General features: G+C 33.5%; 1 protein-coding gene across 1 annotated transcript; it reads right to left on the bottom strand.

Annotated features, from left to right (window-relative positions):
• Positions 1-382: 382 nt before the first annotated feature.
• Positions 383-1,324, bottom strand: LOC125282934 (olfactory receptor 2AK2-like). Its single transcript, XM_048220767.1, has one exon. It carries the CDS (start codon positions 1,301-1,303, stop codon positions 383-385), a length of 921 nt encoding a protein of 306 aa, XP_048076724.1. The 5' UTR covers positions 1,304-1,324.
• Positions 1,325-15,410: the final 14,086 nt, after the last annotated feature.

The raw sequence follows: 15,410 nt of genomic DNA on the forward strand, positions 1-15,410 counted from the left end.
TACAATATATTTTAATACTATGTGTTTGAATAGAATGCATTTCCTACTCATTGCATTTCAGACATTGAGAAGGACTTGACAAAAGATATGTTTTGAGATGCAAACATTGAGTTGACCATTGATATGTAATGCTAGACGTTAAATAATGTGGACAATAACACCACTTTTCCCAAATTCAAGTTTGGATAACCATGTAGTTTCAATAACTATGACTAAACCATTCTGAAGCCACAAGGAAACATGATATTCATCAATGTATTATTTTATAAATATTCCTTAGAGTTTACATATTCCAAAACAGAATTCTAGGCAAATTGATCTATTTTGGTCAATCTCAATGAATAAGGGGTTCCCAAAGTGACATTTCCTATACAAATGTCTATTATACCAACAGTCTTCTCATGGCACCAGTAACCTCTTTATTCCTCAGGCTGTAGATAAATGGGTTCAGAAGAGGTGTGATGATGGTGTAAAACACTGCCACTGCCTTATCCTGTTCTGGAGAGTGCAAGTAGTGTGGCCTTGTATAGGTGGAGAGACCAGTCACATAAAATAGACTTGCCACAATCAGGTGAGAGGAGCAAGTGGAGACAGCTTTTTTCTGTCCTTTACCTGAGCTCATCTGGAACACCACAGTAAGCACATGGGCATAGGAAGCTAGAATGGCCATGAATGGCAACAGCAGAATAATAAGCCCACTGAGGAGGACTGTATGCTCATACTGGGAAGTATCCTGACACACCAGTGGTAGTAGAGATGGAACTTCACAGAAAAAGTGGTTAGCAACCCGAGACCTACAAAATGGAAGTTGAAATACATACAGTGTATGTATTAAGGCATTGCTAGAACTACTGGCCCATGCACATGTTACCATAAACCAACAGATCTTCTTGTTCATGAGTACAGGATAGTGCAAAGGGTGACAGATGGCTACATATCGATCATAGGACATGAAACCAAGGAGAAGGGCTTCAGTCCCACCAAGGGCCAAGAATACAAATGCTTGAATCTCACAACCTAAAAATGTAATGTTCTTACTCTTTGTCAGGAAGTTAGTGGTCATCTTGGGCACTGTGGTGGAGATGTACATCATGTCAATAAAGGAGAGCTGACTGAGTAGAAAGTACATTGGAGTGTGCAGTCTGGTGTCCAGTCGAATGAGAAGGACCAGTATAATATTCCCCATCAGAGCCACTGAAAAGAGGATTACAATGGCAACAAAGAGGAAAATGTTCATTTGGCCATATTGGAAAAGACCAGAAAGTATAAAATCTGTTTCCACACTTTGATTTCCCATCTTCATAGTTTAAATTGAAACATCTGAAGAGACCTTATGCCTAGATTCCATGAAACTGTCCTTTAAGAGAAAAGAAAATGATAATTATTACATGCCTTTTATTGCTTACATATAATTTTCCCAGCCAAGTGAATTATCAAGAACATACATTACTTTTATTTTCTTCTTTAGATAAGGGGAAAACAAAATTATCTTATTACAGTAACTTTCAGAGAGTAAGTCCTGTATGATCAGAGCTTAGTCAAAATCGTTACACACAAGACACATTTTAGAGAATGTATGTTTGCTCACTTAATTTCCCTTTCCCTTCACTCGTTTCTTTTAAACATCAGATGAGTTATTCCCAATCAAGTCCCCAATGTATTTATGGAAATATGAAAAGTACATTAAATTTCTGTCTAGTTTGAAAAAAATATGTTTCCTCATCTTATTTTCTTTTGGGTAAGTACAGAACACTAAGCCTCTTGTTAAGCATATACAAGAATCTTTATTCAGGGTTCCTTCTATCTCTGATTCCAAAAATAATGCTGCAGTGAGTACTTAAACCATTGAATGCTGTAAAAATATCTCCATAATGTTAAATCACTAAACTTTGATCTACAGCACCTATAACATATTATACATACAAAACATTTCAATAATTACAGAATATTTAGGCTTTTTTGAGCATGTAGAAGTTTTTCTAATCAGGTTTTTTGCCATCTCTGTTTCCAAAAGGTAATACTGCCCTAAGTATTAAAAACATTGAATGCTGTAGAAACTTTTAAATAAAGATCAAGAAGTTAATTTTAAACTACGCAACTTTTATGTATTACAAATAAAAAAAAATATTTTTCCTGAGGGATGAAGAAAATGTGTTAAATGAATGTTGCGATTAGAAGCATGTAAAAGATGTCATGCATCTTCTTTCCTCCAAAGAAAATCCCTTACTTCCAGAATCCTCCTACAACATCCAGACAACATTTCTACATGCAGTGAAAACTCCCAATGAGAAGTTCAATTCACTTTAATAGATAAAGAAATAAATATATTGAGGACTGACAGGTTGTGTGATATTATGTTCACTAATATAATTTTAAAAATTACAATTCTCAATCCTAAATAACTATAATTACAATGTCGGTCTGGTGTATTAAGCAATGACTTGGAAATTCAATATGAGCAAAATAATCAATATTAACAGTATCTTAAAGTATGTTTAATCTAAAACCAGAACCTTTGGCAAGAGAGCAGTATCAATATTAAAATTTAGATTCACCATGGAAGATTTGAGAACAAGCTAAATATGAGATCCATAAGCTGAAAGTAAAAAATTTACACCTAAACAACTTCATCAGATAGGCAATTATATTTGCAGTTATTTTTATCATAATAAAACCTCTTCTGATTTTTATCACAGTTGACACATATTCCCATGTTGTTATTCTCCAATTTTCCCTGAATTTTAAATTCAACTTTATTAAGAACTTTAATGTCCACTTATTTAAGGCAAAAGTGTCAGATAAATCATATAAGCAGATAGAAACTAAAGAAATGAGTAGGAATGGAAGCCAAGCATATAGAAACTATGTTATCTCCCTCATATTATTGGGCAGTAATAAGGTAAATAACAAAATGAAATTATTAATAATAACCAGGACTCATTTGAAAACATAGAACTTACAAAATACTTTATTGCAATAGAACTACATAAAATTCTTACCATGTACTTTTATATTCTGAAGTATTTTACCTAGTTCACACACATTAATTATTTCAAAAATATTGTTGGATATAAATTAATGATAAGCATAATGCAAAATGTTAAGATTTATATTTAAAAAAAAGAATACAATGTTCCCTAGCCCAATGAAGAATACAAGGATATTCCAGGATCATGCTCTCTTAAGTAGGAAATACTGTTATCAAACTCGGGTCCTATCTCATTGTGGAAAGATGCCCTCCGCCATCTTTGTACTTATAAACCTGTAATGATTCAAATTTAATATGTGCAAACAAATCTCAAATACTTACCTCTATGTTCTTTTTACAGATCATTTAAGAAATATGTTAATTGTATAGCCATTTCAGAAATAGTCCCAATTGAAAATATGCACACATCAGAAGTATAGGAGTATTAACTCTACATAATCATCCAAATGAAACACGTTTACAAAAGTAGTATGCCTGAGACTAATTTCATGTTTTCCTTTTTAATGTAAGTTGAATTAAACTCATCAAGGCATGCTAATTTCTTTTGACTTACTTCAGAGGACTCAGCAGAGTAAACACCTTTTGATGAGTGAGTGATTGTTACTGTGAAGACTTCTTTCACCAAGCCATCCTATGAAACTAAAGAAAAACACAACGTAAAACACTATGCTTCCTCCTAGATGATCAGAGACATATAAATTGTCTTTAATTATTTTAAAATAATGAATCTAAACTTCATTTCTCTTGAAGCATATAGCCCTCTATATAGGGCTGTATATCGTTCTTTTAAAATTTTGTTCTTTAAATAAAATAAGGAGGGACGTCTTTGGTGGCTCAGTCGTTAAGAGTCTGCCTTCAGCTCAGGATGTGATCCTGGGGTTCTGGGATAGAGCCCCACATCAGGCTCCTCCACTGGAAGCCTGCTTCTTCCTCCCCCACTTCCCCTGCTTGTGCTCTCTCTCTCACTGGCTCTCCCTCTCTCTGTCAAATAAATAAATAAAATCTTTAAAAAAAAACAAATAAAATAATGAAAAAAGAATGAAAGATATATCTGCAATAGTGTATGTAGAAAGGATTCCTAACACCTACTTGAGGGTAGTAATTACAGAGTTGTAGCGATTCCTTCTTTAATAAAAATTTTAATAAACATAGTATTTCTCATGCATTTATGCAGGCAGAACCACATATATTCTGAATAATCAAGCTATTGAATGTGGCATATCTGCAGGAAACAAAAACAAACAAAAAGATTCCAAGAGAAATGCAAAAATGTTTAAGTCTCCTATTTGAGACACATTTTAGGAAATGTTAATGAACTATCAGGGTTTAAGTTTATTGGTGATGTTTTTGCCTTTGAATATAAATCAACAATTTAGCATGATACATTCAGTAAAAATATATAATTTAAAGATATACATTCATTATCTTCTCCTTATGTAAGGTTTTTAACAATTCAAGGCAAATGGACTGACTCCCTAATCATGGTAGAGACTCATATTTTGTTTCCAACAGCCCTTTTGGGAAAACTTGGTCTCTAGTCCACAATTAACCACATTGTATACATTGAAGTTGATGCTTTTCTAGAACTGATGTCAGTGTGCCAAAAGAAAATAAAATGGAGTTGGTAAAAGCTCAAATACTTTCACTAAAATGAAAATAATTCACCAGATTTACCTAATAGTGTTTCAAGAAGTATTTGACTGTACTTTACCTTTAAAAGGTGCATATGAATTTGGTCTCCACATAATTAATAACCAACTGATATATAGTTTGATTATTTTTGTGTACACAATAGGTAAGAATTTCTGAGGAATTATATGACACATGGGATATCTAATTAAGCGGTGCATTTTCTTTGATACAATAATCTGAAGAATATCAGCATGGTTATGGAAGTATGACTCAGGTTGCCAAAATTCCAAAAGGAGTAAATTGTGTCCAAGCTCACAGAGAGTAATTTAAGTAATAGCATCGTGTTCACCTTATCTTTTTTCCATAGTAATAATATATATTTAATTATTTCATTCATACAAATTAAAATGAGAATGGAGTTTAACCTGTCAACTTCCTAATTTCATTGGATGACATAAGGCAAATTCCTGTCCTCAGATATAAAAGAAAAAGGAAAAGCAAAGCAAAACAAAACAAAACAAACAATCAAACAAATAACTTTGCAATAGCTTGAAGGTCAAGGTAATGTAGTTTAGGGTTCAAAGAGAACATACATAGCCCCACTTTACCCTTTCCTTATTTTGAATGTAACATATTTCAGGGAGTCACTATTAAAATGAGGGCATATCTTCTATCCTCATTTCCCCCAATTATTTCACATGTAAAATTTAGTTGAGAATATTGACTCTTACATTCCTATAAAATAACTTAGTTGGGAAAAGGCTTTCTCCACAAAGAAAACATCAGCAATAAATCATTGCATGCGTGTTCTCAGAGGAAAAAATAGGAATTATGTATTTCAGATCTTAGACTTTAAATAAAGTTTGAGTCCCATAAATAATCAACACTTACATTAAGGTTAGTAATTACTGGAAATAATTGAAGACCTTCATGGTACAAAACTACAATTTTAGTATCCTGACATGTACAGTCTTGGGTACTTACCTTAAGAAAAAAATATAATGGTCAGTTAAGATATGGCCTTTGAAGGGCCTTTGCAAGAGAAAAGCCCAAAGCTGACACCTTTACTACCTTCAAGATAATTAAGCATCTAAATTTAGATCTAATACTTTAAGTAATGGTAGTGTTGTAATTTTGTTGTTTGAACTTGATATTGTGTGAGAAAATATTTTAAGTGTATTATAACCAACAAAAGTAACCTACTTAGGAGAGTTATGAAAAGGTCAGAATCCCCCTCCAACAAAACAAAGCAAAACAAAACAAAACAAAACAAAACAAAACAAAACAAAACCTCACTGTGTTATAAAAATGGGTGTATGTGCTTAGTTTTCCAACATTTAATAAGAGTGTGGTGATGGAATTGAGCTGGGGAGAATGGCTTACTTGGCATAAGTTGAATAATCTAATCAGAGTTGTTTGTTTTCTTTATTCTGAGGTTACTCCTCTTTTTCTATTGTGAATGGTGACGGTACATAGAGCTGAGGATGATTTTAGATAATTAAATTAGTAAATGCAGGCAAACAATTCACAATATTGTCTGACACAGAACATCCAATACTTATTAGTTTTTGTTTTGAGTGTTGTTTTGCTGTTATTATTCTCTCTCTCTCTTTCTGATTGCCTTTCTACATAAACTAAGATGGATTCAGAATGGAGGCATGTCCTTCATTGATTTGCTCTACTGTGTATGCAAACTCTTCAATAGTTGTCCCAGGGCGACCTAGTTCTATTTTATTTAAGATTTTATTTATCTCTTTGAGAGAGAGTGAAAGCGAGCATGAGTGGGGGGTGTGGAAAGGCAGAGGGAGAGGGAGAAGCTGACTCCCCGTTGAGCAGGGAGCCCTATGTGGTGCTCAATCTCAGGACCCTTAGATCAGGAACCAAGCTGAAGGCAGACACAACCCACTGAGCCACCCAGCTGCCCCGATCTGGTTCCATTATATGATCTGATGAGCACTGGGTGTTATACACAACTAATGAATCATTGAACACTGCATCAAAAACTAATAATATGTTGGCTAATTGAGCTTAATAAAAAAAAAAGAAAGTGCCATCACACACACACACACACACACACACACACACACACACACAAGACTCAAAAACAAACAGATCAAACTATCCAGGAAAAGAATAATTTAAGATCAATAGTGTAATACAGGAGATTTCATTGACCACATACCCAGGACAATGCAATCTCATGGTCATTGTTCATGGCTTATCTCCTCCCAGCTGGAGGGTAGCCTTCCAAACTTACTGAACAAATACCTCTGTTTCCTTATGAGTCACAGTGTGAGTCAGCACATAAGGATGTCTAAGCCCAAATACAGGACTATGAGAAGGTCAGGAGGTCACTTTGGATACAGATGGCCCTTTAAAGTCACACAAATAAAGACAGTAGAAACATGAAAGTTCATTCTGTTTTATTTGATCAAAATTTTGAATGGGGTTAAAGCAAATATGTCATTAGGAAATTTGACATCTGTTAGGATATAATAGTATCTTGTTGGCACATATGCCCCTTGAATTCTGGACAGAACATCAGCAAGATGGTGAACTAGGAAGTTCCAGCCACACAATCCCCCACAAACCAGTTAAAAACCTGCAAAAACCCAGGGACTGCCTAACCAAGAAAAAGCCCTTTCTCAAAATGTTAGGCAATCTTGTGGCATTTTGCTTCCCCTTGTCACATCCTTCCTTGGAGCACTGTGGAACAGTCAGGAGGACACCTCTTCGTGCTCAGTTCCATCTTTTAGGCAAAAGCAGTACTTGCTTATAAAGTTTTTACTCATGTGAGGACTGCCCACATGACTGGTGTCTGTCTCCTCTGGCTCAGGACACTGATGGGAAAATTGGCGTTGTTTGGAGGCCTCTGACAGTAGTGGCAGTTTTACTGGAGCATTAGGCCAGCAGATCAATACAAATGTGTCTCTTTGTTTGCTTACATGTAGAAAAACTCAATACAGATCCAAGAGTTCTGAAAAAAAAAATGCAGAGATGAGACTCTAAAGAAATTTAAATGTGGCCATATATAAAGGGGACCGGAAAAAACCACACTAGAGTTCACTTTTCATTATTTTATAAGATTTGAAAGACAAACAAAACACATAAAAACCATACAAGCGGATATATAAATATAAATAAATACATAATATATATATTTACAAATAAATTTATGCACACACACACACATTAATGGGCCCACACATTAAAATCTCATCTATGATATCAGTAATATAGCTTGCTGTAGAGATAGTTTTTTTTTATGTAATCCGCATGTATTGTGGACTGAATTATGTCTCTCCACCCTTCATATGCTGCATTTTTAACCTCCATTATTCCAGAATGTCTGTATTTGGAAGTAGTCCCTCAAATATGCAATTAATATAGAAGTAGATAATATGGGTGGGCCTTAGTCCAATATAAGTGATTTCATACGAGGAGATTAGTATAGAGTCACTTGTAGAAGAACAAGCCTGTGAAATTTAAGAGAAGATGGCTATCTACAAGCCAAGGAAAGGGTCCACAGAAAAATTCAACCTTGCCAACACCTAGACCTGACTTCTAGCCCCCAGAAGTGTGAGAAAATGAGTTTCTGTTATTAACTTCCACCTAGTCACTAATACTTTGATATGGCAAGACTAGCAATCAAATATATTATTGCAACATCAAAGGAAATATTGGTAGGAAATGCACAAAAGAGAGGAGAATCAAAGCATGACACTATAAAAATAATAATATTCAACAAAACAAAAAGGTAAGGAATAAAGAAGTTAATGGACATTAAGAGATATAAAATATCCTAAAAACAACAAAATAGCAACAACAATTCTTTCCCTACCACTAGTCACACTAAATGCTCCATTCAAAAGGTAAGAATTGACATAATTGATTAAAATAGAGGAAAGAAATGTATGCTGCCTACAGGAGACTCACTTTAATTCAAAGGACAAAAAGATAAAAACAAATATTTCATGCAAATAATAACCAAAAGAGACCATGGTGTTTATGCTAATATCATATGAAATAAACTTTTAAACAAACAATAAATAAAACTCTAAAAAAGAAAAGGACATTTAAAGCAATAGAAAAAGCCAATCCATCAGAAAAGTGTTAACGATAAGTGATAACCAAATAAAATATATTAATTATATGACATAGACATTGACAGAATTATAGGGAAACTATATAATTTATAATTTCTTTAATAATATAGAAGGCTTACATATCCCATATTCAAAAAAGGATAGAGGGGTGCCTGGGTGGCTCAGTTGTTAAGCATCTGCCTTTGGCTCAGGGCATGATCCCAGAGTCCTGGGATCTAGCCCCACATCAGGTTCCTCTGCTGGGAGCGTGCTTCTTCCTCTCCCACTCCCCCTGCCTGTGTTCCCTGTCTCACTGGCTGTCTCTCTCTCTCTGTCAAATAAATAAATAAAATCTAAGAAAAAAAAAACAGAGAAGAATAGAAAGATGTGAAATAGATAGTTATACACACACACAAACACACACAATGGAATATTTTGAGCCATAAAAAAGAATGTAATCTGTTATTTACAACAATATGGAATGGGCAAGCACGTATAATTCTAAGTGAAATTAAGTCAGTCAGAGAAAAACAAATATCATATGATTTTACTTATATCTGGAATTAAAGAAAAAAATTAATATAAGGGGGAAAAGAGAGAGAAAAAACAAACCACGAAACAGATTTTTTAAGACAGATTCTTAAGCATAGAAAACAAACTGATGATTACCTTAGGGGAAGTAGGGGGATGGGTTATATAGGTGATAGGATTAAGAAGTAAGAGCACTGGATGATATGTTATTGTTGAGTCAGTTTATCACACACCTGAAACATAAAACGTTGTATGTTAACCATACTGGATTTAAAATTAAATCAAACATAAAATAATAAAGCATTAAAATAAAATAAAAAGAATATAAAAGGTTATAAAATAATTGAAACAATTTAAAGAAAAAAAAGAATTAAGCAATACTTTAGAACAATTAACCCAAAATCAATAGATAGATACATAGTTAGATGATACATGGATAAATACATAGCTAGATAGATATAGATAGATGATAGATAGATCACTTCTCCAAAAACATTAGAAATCACTTTTTTTTTCAAGTAATCATGGAACATTTTCCAAGATAGACCATATGTAAAAACCAATAAACATTACTTACCATTTTAAGAAGAATGAAAATGTAAAGGGTCTGTACTCTGAAAACTATAGAACACATATGAAAGAAATGGAGGAAGACACAAAAAATGGGAAAACATGAATGTTCATGGATTAGAATAACAAATATTGTTTAAATGGCTACTACCAAAAGCAATCAACACATTCAATGCAATTCCTATCAAAGTACTACCAAATTTTTTCACAGAACTGGAACAAAAATTCCTAAGATGTGTATGGAACCAGAAAAGACCCCACATAGACAAAGGAATGTTGATAACAGAAAACCAAAGTTGGAGACATAATTCTGGACTTCAATCTGTATTTTAAAGCTGTAATCAGGCCAGTGATGGGTATTAAGGAGGGCACATATTGCATGGTACAGTGGGTGTTATACGCAAGTAATGAATCATGGAACATTACATCAAAAACTAGGGATGTACTGTATAGTGACTAACATAACATAATAAAAATTATTATAAAAAATTAAAAAATAAAGACAGTATGGTACTGGCACATGCACACGCGCGCGCGCACACACACACACACACACACACACACACACACATCAATGGAACAGAATGGAGAACCCAGAAATGGACCCTCAAATATATGGTCAACTAATCATGGACAAACAGGCAAGAATATCCAATGGGAAAAAGACAGTCTCTTCAAAAAATGGTTTATGGGAAATTGGACAGCCACATGTAGAAGAATGAAAGTGGACCATTTTCTTACACCATACACAAAGATAAACTCAAAATGGATAAAAGACCTAAATGTGAGAAAGAAACCCATCAAATTCCTAGAGAAGAACACAGGTAGCAACATCTTCGACCTTGGTCACACAACTTCTTGCTAGACATATTTCCAAAGGCAAAGATAAAAAAGCAAAGATGAACTATTGGAACTTCATCAAGATAAAAAGGTTTTACACAGCAAAGGAAAGAGTCAACAAAACTAAAAGGCAACCTACGGGATGGAAGAAGGTATTTGCAAATAACATCAGATAAAGGGCTAGTATCCAAGATCTTATAAAGATCTTATAAAGATCTTATGAAGAACTTATAAAACTCAACACCCCCCAAAAAAAAACCAAAACAAAAGGAATTCATCAAGAAATGGGCAGAAGAGTACTGGGTGTTATAAGCAAACAATGAATCATGGAACACTACATAAAAAACTCATGATGTACTGTATGGTGACAAACGCAATTAAAAAAAATAAAAAAAAACTGCAATTAAGAAAAAAAGAAATGGGCGGAAGATATGAAGAGACATTTCGCCAAAGACATACAAACAGCCAACAGACACATGAAAAAATATCAATATCATCCAGCATCAGGGAAAACCAAATCAAAACCACAATGAGATACCACCTCATACCAGTTAGAATGGCTAAAATTAACAAAACAAGAAACAACAAATGTTGGCGAGGATGTGGAGAAAGGGGATCCCCCTTCCACTGTTGGTGGGAATGCAACTGGTACAGCCACTCTGGAAAACAACATGGAGGTTTCTCAAGACATTAAAATAGAGCTACCCTATGACCCAGCAACTGAGTTACTAGGTATTTACTCCAAAGATACAAATGTAGTGATCCGAAGGGGCACCTGCAGCCCAATGTTTATACCAGCAATGTCCACAATAGCCAATCTTCCAATAGAGCCCAGATGTCTATTAACAAAGGAATGGATAAAGAAGATGTGTTGTATATATGGAATAACAGAATATTATTATAGTATAGTATAATATATAATAGTACAGTATTTATATAGTCAATGTATAATATAGTATAATAGTCAAACGTATAGTATAGTATAGTATAATAGTACAATGGAATAATAGCCATCAGAAAGGATGAAATCTTACAGTTTACATCCACGTGGATGGAACTGGAGGGTGTTATGCTGAGTGAAATAGTCAATCAAAGAAAGACAATTATCATCTGGTTTCACTCATATGTAGAATATAAGAAATAGCACAGAGGATCATAGGGCAAGGGATGGAAAACTGAACAGGAAGAAATCAGAGAGGGAGAAAATACATGAGAGACTGCTATCTCTAGGAAACAAACTAAGGGTTGCTGGAGGGGATTTGGGTGGGGGAATGGGTAATGGGCCATGGGCATTAAGGAGGACACATAATGTGGTGAGCACTGGGTGTTATATGCAATACAGATGAATTACTGAACTCTACATCTGAAACAAATGATGTAATATATGTTGGCTAATTGAATTTAAATAACAAAAGAAAGAAAAAATAATAAGTTGCCTAAAGCAGAAACTAGTAATTGGATGTAAAATTCATATATTTAGAGGAATGTTGTATACTACAGATAAATTTTGTGAGTAATAAACATGGAAAATATTAAAATACTGTAATATTTTATGTTTCATTTGATACTCTGACCTAATGACAGAGTTCGGGACATACTACCTAAAATATAACACCATCGCTATTGCATATTTTAAGCTGAAAGAATGTTGAAATGGCAGGTAGAGAAAATAAGTTCAGATCGTCCCCTGAAGGAACTTATAATTCCTTTGTATGAGAGGTGCCCTCCCTATACATGGAAGAAAGGAACAATCTCATCTACAAGACTACAGGAAACTGAGAGGAATATAAACTTGCTAGGTATCCCCCAGTTAGCTGTATTTAGCTCACTCCCTTTGTTGTCCTATTTTATTTCCCCATGACCCTCCACTCTTCACCAAACCTGGTATAAAATCCTAGGTTTAACCACGTCTATAGGAATTCATTTCATCATGCAGGCTCCTGTGTCTTGTAAAATGCTTATAAATATTTGCATTTTTTACTTCGTCAATCGTCTTTTTGTTACAGGGACACCAGCTGATAATTTAGAAGAGTAAAAGGAGGTATTTATCCTTGTCTACACAAATTTATGTTTTCTCCTTTATACTGAGTATAATCTAGATTTCAAGGTAATGCCAACAAATATTTCATATAAAATACACATAGTTCACATCTATAAACTAATTTCAAACAGGGAAAAATTCAAAATTAAATAGTGTTTAGATCATTTCCATTTTTAAGAATTAAGATGCCTTAACTGACTAATCTGAAATTTGTAGATGTTGATCATTGAGATAGCATATATTTCTCTTACAAATGTAAATTGTTACCAGTTTGGAAATCACTTGGCAGAATTCCAAAACCATGAACATCGTCATCTTCTATGAACCAGCAATATCAGTCACATACGTATATATATCTATATCTATAGATATATAGATATAGATTAATATAAGCACTTGTCCATGGGAAACAGGGGACATACATAGCAAGATTCATGAATGCACCATACATAATAGCATGAAACTGAAAGTTATCTATACTCTGTCAACCAAAAAGGGAAAAAAATTGATGAAGTTACAAAGGAGAATATTACCTAATAGTAAAAAAGTATTGTCCACAGATACATTCAACTATATCAATAAAGTAAAATAATGTCAACTGAAGAAAAGTTCCAAGAAAGATGACCTAGAACATAAAACATTTTATATAGTTCAAACCTTGATAGTAAATGATTATAATTTTCCATGAATATATATTTGCTAATATTATAATGTATCAAAAAAATGATAGTTTAGAAATTCAGAACAATGAAAGAGGCATAAAGATAGGAAAGAATCTCTGAAGACATCTAATCTACTGTTTTAATTCTTGGATTGGTGTTGGATTTACAGATACACATACTATTGTAAATAAATAAGCTAAATAAAGAAAGGTATTCATGGACCAATTGATATAATTTATTTGGGAACAAGAATTAGTGCTAAAAGACAATAGAAATATTTATGAAAATGGTCACAGAGATGTCAATAAATCTCTAAAGTATTTCACAGAAAATATATTTTAAATGTAGCACTAATCCATTGCATTACATACACCAACACTTAAGCACTGAGTTTTTATGTATTCCTGATTGGAGTATTTGATATTAATATGACAATATAATTGATTAATTAAAGTTAAGTGTATACCTTACTATGACCAAACAATATTATTCCTAGGTATGTATTAAAGAATTGAGTGCATATGCCCACAGGAAAACTTGTATAGGGAGGGTTATAGCATTTTTATTCATAATATCTGAATATATCAAATGATCCAATGAAAGAAAAAGTAACAATCAACAATAAAAAATAGTATTACTACTTGCAATATTAAGGTTCAATCTCATAAACACTGAGAAAAAGAGTCAGATGCACAAGAGAAGTTTTTGTTTGATTCTGTTAAAAAGAGCTTCCATTCAATGTTGATGGAAGTCAGAATAATAATGACCATTGTAGAGTTGAGATGCTAATATTGAAGGAGCACAAAGGAACTGGATGATGGAAATATTGTGGTTTTCCTTGACAGTAATATGGGAATTTCTTACTTCCAGCTTTTATTCCAAGATATTGGTCCAATTCTCTGTTCATCTGATTTCCTGACATTTCGCATCATGTCTGACCACAAGCCTCATAATCTGCTTTAGTGATCTCCGGAGGATGACCACTTCTTGCTTCTCTACCATTACCACTTTTCTCCAAGGCAGCATCTTGTAACAAATGCATTACTGCAATGGTCTCTTATTCTCCACTTGAATTCTCTCTGCAAGCACAGCAATGGTTGCCAGTTTTTTTAATTATTATTATTAAAACCAAAATCTTCACAAGGGTCAACCTTACATTTCAAATCTTGGCTCCATGAAATCTACTTATTCCCTACAGCCCACCAATTTATTCCTTGATTTTCTTTGACATGTACAGGCATGTTCCCTGCTCAAAGCATTTTTATTTGCTTCTTCCTATGCCTATAACATTCTTAATGACATATCCACTGAAATGATTTATTAAACTCACTTCAATTTTTGACTAAATATCACACACATAGTTGCCCCTACATTGGACTATTTGTAAAACAAAACTCTCTGGCTTTCCCTTTTCTGGCCTCCTGGCTTTTCTTCCTATCAATTACTACTTTTTGATATACTCTAGACTTTTCATGTCCACTTGAGTAGTTTTATGTCTCTCCACATTGAAATACAAACTTAATGTGATTTGAGTTCTGTCAGTTCTTACCTTTATTTACTCCCATATCTCCAGTGCCTGCAGTAGTGCCACAAACATATTTAAAACCTGAAATCATTTGTTGAGTGAATACATGAATGTCTGAATTATTAACACTGATCCATATACACTTTATTTTTTTACATATATCCTCATAATTTTATATGTTTGGATGGATTTTTTTCCTTTTCATTGTACTTCAGATATTAAGGAGTACACTACAAAATATATGTTTCAAGATGCAAACATTGAGTTAACAGGATTGAAATCTGTTGAGTTGAAGCTAAATAATGTTGACAATGATACCACTTTTCCAGATTTTAGATTGGAAATCAATGTAGTTTCAATACCTATGATGAAGCCATTCTGATGCCAGCAGGAACCAAGATATTTATCAGTTTATTTATTTTATAAATATTTATTTGGGTTCACATATTCCAAACCAGTATTCTAGGCAAATTGATCTATGTTGTTCAAAAACAATAAGGGCTTCCCAAAGTGACATTTCCTATACAAATATCTA

Source organism: Ursus arctos, unplaced genomic scaffold, assembly GCF_023065955.2.
Source record: "Ursus arctos isolate Adak ecotype North America unplaced genomic scaffold, UrsArc2.0 scaffold_5, whole genome shotgun sequence".
Classification (NCBI taxonomy): Eukaryota; Metazoa; Chordata; class Mammalia; order Carnivora; family Ursidae; genus Ursus; species Ursus arctos.

Coding starts and splice junctions, on each gene's coding strand:
- LOC125282934 (XM_048220767.1), bottom strand. CDS start 1,303: ATGAAGATGGGAAATCAAAGTGTGGAAACAGATTTTATACTTTCTGGT.